The 7,500-nt window shown below is 47.0% G+C and overlaps 1 protein-coding gene across 8 annotated transcripts in view; it reads left to right on the forward strand.

Moving 5' to 3' along the window:
• The window catches only part of ninaC (STKc_myosinIII_N_like and MYSc_Myo21 domain-containing protein ninaC), an 85,887-nt gene that overhangs the window by 55,685 nt on the left and 22,702 nt on the right, over positions 1-7,500 (forward strand). For 7 of the 8 annotated variants that reach the window (XM_070128275.1, XM_070128279.1, XM_070128280.1 and 4 more), the window contains 6 exons: positions 228-395; positions 1,062-1,178; positions 2,780-2,968; positions 3,701-3,903; positions 5,551-5,713; positions 6,541-6,730. In XM_070128275.1, coding sequence (XP_069984376.1) covers positions 228-395; positions 1,062-1,178; positions 2,780-2,968; positions 3,701-3,903; positions 5,551-5,713; positions 6,541-6,730 — 1,030 coding nt within the window. The remainder of the gene's footprint in view (positions 1-227; positions 396-1,061; positions 1,179-2,779; positions 2,969-3,700; positions 3,904-5,550; positions 5,714-6,540; positions 6,731-7,500) is intronic. The other variant, XM_070128276.1, reaches the window with a different exon arrangement.

Consider the following 7,500-nt stretch of genomic DNA (forward strand, 5'->3'; position numbering starts at 1 on the left):
CCCCAATCCACTAATCCAACCCACTAATCCACCTCCAAATCTTCCACTCCCAATCCAGTCATCCACCTTTAAATCCACTAATCTCAATCCACTCATCTACCCCACATCCACTAATACACCTCCAGATCCCCTCATCTACCCTATATCCACTAATCCTACTTCAAATCCACTAATCCTACTTCAAATCCACTAATCCCAATCTACTCATCCACCTCCACATCCACCAGATCCGCCGCCAGCTCTGCCAACTGCAGGACGACCTCAGGATCAAGAACCAGCTGGTGCAGAAGGACCCCGAAGCCACGATCAAGGGAGGGGCGTTGAAGGCTGACAGGAAGACCAAGAGGACGCCCATATGGATGGATGACCTGGCCAGTCTGGAGAAGCTCTCGGAGGTGGGTTGGGGAGCGGGTGTGGGGTGAGGGGGGGAGGGGTGGGGAGGTAGGGTGGGAGGGTGGTGGAGTGAGGGAAGGAAGGATGGGGGATTGGGAGGGTAAGGGTGGGTTGAGGGGGTCTAGGAGGGGTGAGGAGGCCCTGTAGGAGGAATTCTCGAAGGTGGGTGCTGGGTAGCGGGTGGTCCTGTAGGATTGGGTAGGAGGTGGGTGGAGGTGGTGGAGGTCTTGTAGGAGCTCTCGAAGGTGGATGGTAGGTGGTCCTGTAGGATTAGGTGTGTGAGTGGGTGGGTAATTCTGTAGGATTGGGTGTATGTTGTAATAGGTGCTATAGATCCTGTAGGATTGGGTGAATAGGCGCTGTATAAGTGTTGTGTTTGTGCGTTAAAAGTTCAAGTAGGTTTAGAATGTCTGGAGAATCCTCAAAGTGTGTTATTAATCATTAGTGAATTGATGTTGTACTAATTATATTTAATCATCACCAGTAAAATTTAATTGCCATTGTCATCAATCATCTTCATTACCAAATCAGCATCAGTCATTAATACCAATACCATACAAATCACCACAACTGCACCTCACCTCCTCACCACCACTTCACCACCACTTCACCTCCTCATCACCACCACCACTTCACCACCTCACCTTCTCCCCTCCTTTCCCCCCCAGGATATCATCGTGGACCACCTCGGCCGGCGGTACGACACCAACCAGATCTACACCTACATGGGCGACATCCTCATAGCGGTCAACCCATTCAAGGAGATCGGAGTGTATGGAGAGAAGGTGAGTGGGAAGGGGGGGGGGAGGGTAATTGGGAGGGGTGGGGTGGGACGGGGAAAGGTAGAGGGTGGAGGGAAAGGAAGGAGGAGGGAGGGAGGAGAGGGGAAGGAAGGAGGAGGGAGGGGAAGGAAGGAGGAGGGAGGGGAAGGAAGGAGGAGGGACGGGAAGGAAGGAGGAGGGAGGGGGAAGGGTAGAGGGTGGAGGGAAAGGAAGGAGGAGGGAGGGGAAGGGGAAGGAAGGAGGAGGGAGGAGAGGGGAGAAGGAGGGAGAGGGGAAGGAAGGAGAAGGGAGGGGAAGGAAGAAGTAGGGAGGGGAAGGAAGGAGAAGGGAGGGGAAGGAAGGAGGAGGGAGGGGAAGGAAGGATGAGGGAGGGGGAAGGGTAGAGGGTGGAGGGGAATATAGGATGAGGGAGGGGAAGGATGAAGGAGGGAGGAGAGGGGAGAAGGAGGGAGAGGGGAAGGAAGGAGGAGGGAGGAGAGGGGGAAAGGGTATGGGGAGAGGGGTGGGGAGGGAGGGGGGAAAGGAGAGGGGTGGGGAGGGAGGGATAAGTAGAGGGGGGAGAGGGGAGAAGGAGGGAGAGGGGGGAGGGATGGGGGGTATGAATGGAGAGGGAGAAGGAAGGGGATGAATGGGGTAAAAGAGGGGAAGTGGGTAAGTAGAAAAGGGAAGTGGGAGGGGAAGGGATATCCACATCGCCGTCAACCCATTCAAGGAGACTGGAGGAAAGGGGAGAGGGAAGGAGGGGTGATGAGAGGAGGGATGAGGGGAAGGAGTGGGAGGGGTGAGAAGGAAGGAGAGTTTGAGTGGGGGTGGGGTGAGAGGAGAGGGAAGAAGGGGTTATGAGAGGTTGGGTGAGGGAAAGGAGATGGGAAGGGGAAAGGAAGAAGGAAGGAGGGTAAAGGGAGTAAAAAGAGGGAAAGTGGGTAAATTGGAGGGGAGAGGAAAGGGGGGAGAAGGGGAAGGGGGGGAGGGGGAGACGGAGAGAGAGAATAGGTAAGTGGGAGAGGAGAGAGGGAGAGTGAGAGGGGGGAAGGGGTAAGTGGGAGGAGGGGTGAGTAATAGGGAGAGGGGGTAAGGGAGGGGAAGGAGAAGGTAAGTGGGTGAGAAGGGAGAGAAAGAGCAGATAAGATATACAGGGAGAGCGAGATATCTAATATTAATTCACAGATGGATAGGTTTGCCCTGTGAAGGAGAAATAAGTTTATACATGAAAATTATTATTAAAGTACTAATATGAATAATATTAAAAGTTGATAATTGAAGAGGCAGTATGAAAGACAGAAACACGTATACACATGTCTCTGTGCGCATGAGTATGTATATAGATAGATAGATTGATAGATAGGTAAACAGACAGACATACAAGCAAACAGACAAACAAACACAGATACACATACACACAAATAGACAGACTAACAAACAGACATACAGACAAAACAAACAGACACACAAATGAACACATCCACACACACGCACATCAAAAAAGACAAAACCGAGAAAAATAAAAATATAACCAAACACACCAACCCCTTTATAACACCCCCACCCTACCCATCCCAACTCCTCACAAGCCCGCTTAATACAACCCCTACAACCCACACCAGGAATCCCGAATGCACCGCGGGATGGGCAAGAGCGAGAACCCGCCCCACATCTTCGCCATGGCCGACAACAGCTACCACACCATGCTGCACCAGAAGCAACAGCAGTGCATCGTTATATCGGGGGAGTCGGGCGCCGGGAAGACAGAGAGCGCCAATTTCCTTCTGAAACAGCTGGTCACGCTCGGCAAGGTGGGAGACGGGGGGAAGGGAGGGAGGATGGGAGGGGGGAGGGGGGATTTTGTTATTGTTGGTTAGTGAGAGAAAGAGGAGAGAGGGGACGGAGGGAGAGAGAGAGAGAGAGAGAGAGAGAGAGAGAGAGAGAGAGAGAGAGAGAGAGAGAGAGAGAGAGAGAGAGAGAGAGAGAGGAGACGGGGGTGAGAGAGAGAGACGGGGGGTGAGAGAGAGAGACGGGGGGTGAGAGAGAGGGGGGATTGAGAGAGAGGGGGGATTGAGAGAGAGGGGGATTGAGAGAGAGAGAGAGAAACAGAGAGAGAGAGAGAGAGAGAGAGAGAGAGAGAGAGAGAGAGAGAGAGAGAGAGAGAGAGAGAGAGAGAGAGAGAGAGAGAGAGAGAGAGAGAGAGAGAAAGAAAGAAAGACAGACAGAGAACGGATGAGAAAGTTGAACGAGGTCGATTAAATATGGAGAATAAATAATACGAAAAGACCCTCGATATAATCATCCATTTCCTTCCTCATCCATTCGTCAATATATTCTCAATTCACCAATTATGTCCTCTCTCTTCTGTTCTTCATTTTAAACCCAAACATGTTGGATACACGAATCCCCCCCCCAAAAAAAAAAAAAAAAATCTATCCGCACGTGTTATATCAATAACCCTTTATCTCACGTCGCTTTCTAACCCAACCTTTTCTCCCTCTCTTCCTCTTCCCCTTCCTCCAACCCCCCTTAAACCCCACCAGGCACCCAACAGGAACCTCGAAGACAAGATCCTGTTAGTCAACCCCATTATGGAAGCCTTCGGAAACGCCAAGACGGGAATTAACGACAACTCCTCGCGGTTCGGAAAATACTTGGAACTGACGTACACTCGCCTCGGCAAGGTCACCGGAGCCAAGATTTCCGTCTACCTCCTGGAGCAGTCGAGGGTGGTCCACCAGGCGAAGTAAGTTGCGAGATTTCTTGCATGTTCTGGGCTCTTTATCGCACACGCAATTCACGCATGCAAGCAAACATATGAGCACGCACTCACGGATCTTTGCACGAAAGCATACACGCAATCAGGCGAGCACTTGCGTGGGCTATACACCAAACCACGCATGCAAATACATTAGCACGCACTCATGTATCCATACACAAAGGCACGTACGCGCGCATTCAAGCACATGATTACGCACTAACCTAGGCTGTACAGGAAAGCACGCACGCACGCACTCACGCAGTATAAACAGACCGAAAGGACGAGCAGGAAGCGCAGGATAAGGTTTTCTCGCTTCATTGCTTCACCAAGGGGCGGAGCAGTAGAGCGAAAAGGCTTTTGGCGGAATCGTGTGGTTTCCTGTCCTATTCTCCCTTCTTTTGTTTATTATAACTTGTTCACCTAAATCCCTCGCACGCACCCACGCACGCACGCACCCAACCACCCACGCACGTACCAACGCATGGGCAAGCACCCCCTCCCTTTATACTCACACTTTACAATAGAGACGCCCTCTATTGTAAAATCCAAATTCGCCAAATAAGGTAATTAAAACACGTCAAAAAGGTAATATAATCGACGCTTCAAATGACCCATTTTACAATCGGGGATGTAAGTGTAAGATATACTGGTGTCCAGAAGCGTAGAAGCAGAAAGAGCAATTTTTCGCTCTTTTTTGCAATTTTGACACGCTCGTCAAGTGTCTTTCAAGCAACTCATTTCCTAAATACATTTAGTAAATACATTTCCTCTCATTAAAAATCTAATCAGAAGTCACACCATGACCAAAACATCTAAACATATATATATTACTTTAACCATGATTGGTACCCTCACCACAGAAACATGTTATCAACACGCATATCTCCCTCACCTGGAAAACACTATCTATTAACCAAGGTTCTCACGGGTCAGTTAACCAGGTGACCTGAGCGCTGTTAAATGTATAAGCAAGTTTTACCCCTTGTTTATGTGGCCTTAAGAAGCATTGTAGCATAAAAAATGCTTTTGAGGCCACACTCCCTCAGTATGTAATTGTACAGGAAGTCTAGACCATAGCCATTTACTGTTTTGGATAAGTATTTTTGCTGTGGAGTTTGAAAATTATAGTCTCAAAGTAGGCTAGCGTTTATTTGTGTATATATTGTATGTAAGAGTATATGTATTTATGTATGATGTATGTAATCATTCAATTTGTGTACGTATATATGTATTTTATGCTATTTTGTGTGTATATATTTATATATGTTTATGTATATACATGCTGATGATAATTATTTATATATATATATATGTATGTATAGATGATGATAATGATGATAAAGTATATAATTCGCAAATATTGTTGCAAAAGTAAATTGTTGCATTACATGATAAATAGATAGATAAAAACTTTAACGAACATAGATAAGCTTATCCAGAACTGTATTTATGACAAAATATACATAGCAATAGACATAGAAGTTGACAATTTAAAAAGATAATACAGATGTTTAGATCTATATCTCTAGATCTACACATCCTGACTTAGACCATTGCGCATAGGTACTCTAGACGGACAGGTAGGGACAACCTTAATTATAATGTGAACATCAATATAATGATGCAAAGTAGCCCTCACATGGTTTCCAGAGGCGAACAGAACTTCCACATCTTCTACTACCTGTACGACGGTCTTGAAGCCGAGAACAAGCTGATGCAATACAGTCTTGACAAGAGCAAGCGAGACAAGCATCGGTATCTTGCTGGTGCGGCGTGGAGCAAGGAGAAGAGTGAGGTGAGGGGTTGGTTGTGTGTGTGTGTGTGTGTTTGTGTGTGTTGTGTGTGTGTTTGTGTTTGTGTGTGTGTGTGTTTGTTTATGTGTACAGGTGTGTTTGTTTATTCGTTTGTGTCTGTATGTGCTTGTGTGTGTTTGTTTATGTGTGTGTGTGTGTTTGGTTGTAATTGCGTGTGTGTGCTTGTGCTTTTTATGATTTTTATGTTTATGGCATTTGATATATAATTCTTGATAGAGAAACCTAAATATAGTGAAGATTGAGATTAGTATTCAGTGATTTAATTGATCAAATACGCTTAGTTATAACTTCAATAGCTGTCATTAAATATTTTTTTCTATCTCTCCCCCCCTTCCCTCCCAACCCTTTTTCAAACTTTCCTCCCATCTCACCCCAATCCAATTTCCCACTCCCCACGCCCTCCTCCTCCCCTCTTCCTTTCCCTCTCCTCCACCCCCTCTTCCTTTCCCTCTCCTGCACCCCCTCTTCCTCCCCATCTCCACCCCCTGCTTCCACTTCCTCCCCCACTCCCCTCCTTCCTCCCCCCTCCCCCACTCTCCTCTTCCCCCTCTCCCCACACACCTCCTCCTCCTCCCCCTTTCCAACCTCCTTCCTCATCCCCTACCCCCTTCACCCTCTCACCCCTCCCTCATCCCCCACTCCATTTCCTTCTTCCAACCTTCCTTATCCCTTCACCTCACCTCCCCTTATCTCCCCAACCCTCTCCTTTCACCCCCCCCACAACCATTACCCTCCCTCCCACCCCACCCCCCTAAAAAAAAAAATAAAAAAAAAAAAATAAAAAAATAAAAAAATCTCCCACCCACAGGCAAACGTCCAGCAATTCAACAAGGTGGTGGAGGGTTTCACGTCCTTAGGTTTCCGAGACGACGAGCTGGACTCCGTATACAGAATCCTGGCGGCCATTATTAACCTGGGCGACGTCGAATTTTATCAGACGATTGATAAGGATAACATGGAGCAGGCGGCGGTGAAGAATGTGGAGCAGATTAAGATCGGTAAGGAGAAAGAGGAGGTATGAGGGGGGTGAGTTGAGAGAAAGAGAGAGAAGGGAGGGAGGGAGGGAGGGAGGGAGGGGGGAGGAGAGAGAGAGGGAGGGGGGAGGGAGAGAGAGAGGGAGGGAGGGAGAGAGAGGAGGGAGGGGGGGAGGGAGGAGGGAGAGGGGGGGAGGAGGGAGGGAGGGAGAGAGAGAAGGAGGGTAAGAGGAAGAGAGAATGGTAAAGATAAAGAGAGAGAGAGAGAGGGAGGGAAGGAGAGAGAGAGAGAGAGAGAAGAGTGAGTGAGAGTGGGTGAGTAAGAGTCGTAAGAGTAATTGAGCAAGGAGAAGAATGGGGGGTGATGAGAGTGGGGGATGGGTGAATAAGAAATTGCATCCATATGTAGGCCTACTTATATTCACGTAAAAAAAACGTTTGAATTTAAATCTGAAGTTTCTGGTCTTCGGAAAAAAACAGTTTCTTATCTTTAGAAAAAAAAAAATCCAACCTCTGAAAAAATCAAAGTTTTGAAAAAAAAAAAATAAAGATAAAAATTCCTACCCTTAGAAAATAAATCGAATTTCCAACCTTTCATAATACAAGAAATCAAACTTGCAACTTCTTCAAAAAAAAATCATAAAAAAAAATTCATAAACAAAAACTATACACACATCAAGAATCTATCACTTCCAAGATGAAAAAAATACAACCCTTAAAATAATAATAATAATAATAAACATGAAATGAAAATAAAAACAAGAAAAAAACCTAACCCTTGAAAAAATAATAAA

The sequence above is a fragment of the Penaeus vannamei genome, chromosome 12 (genome assembly GCF_042767895.1).
Source record: "Penaeus vannamei isolate JL-2024 chromosome 12, ASM4276789v1, whole genome shotgun sequence".
Classification (NCBI taxonomy): Eukaryota; Metazoa; Arthropoda; class Malacostraca; order Decapoda; family Penaeidae; genus Penaeus; species Penaeus vannamei.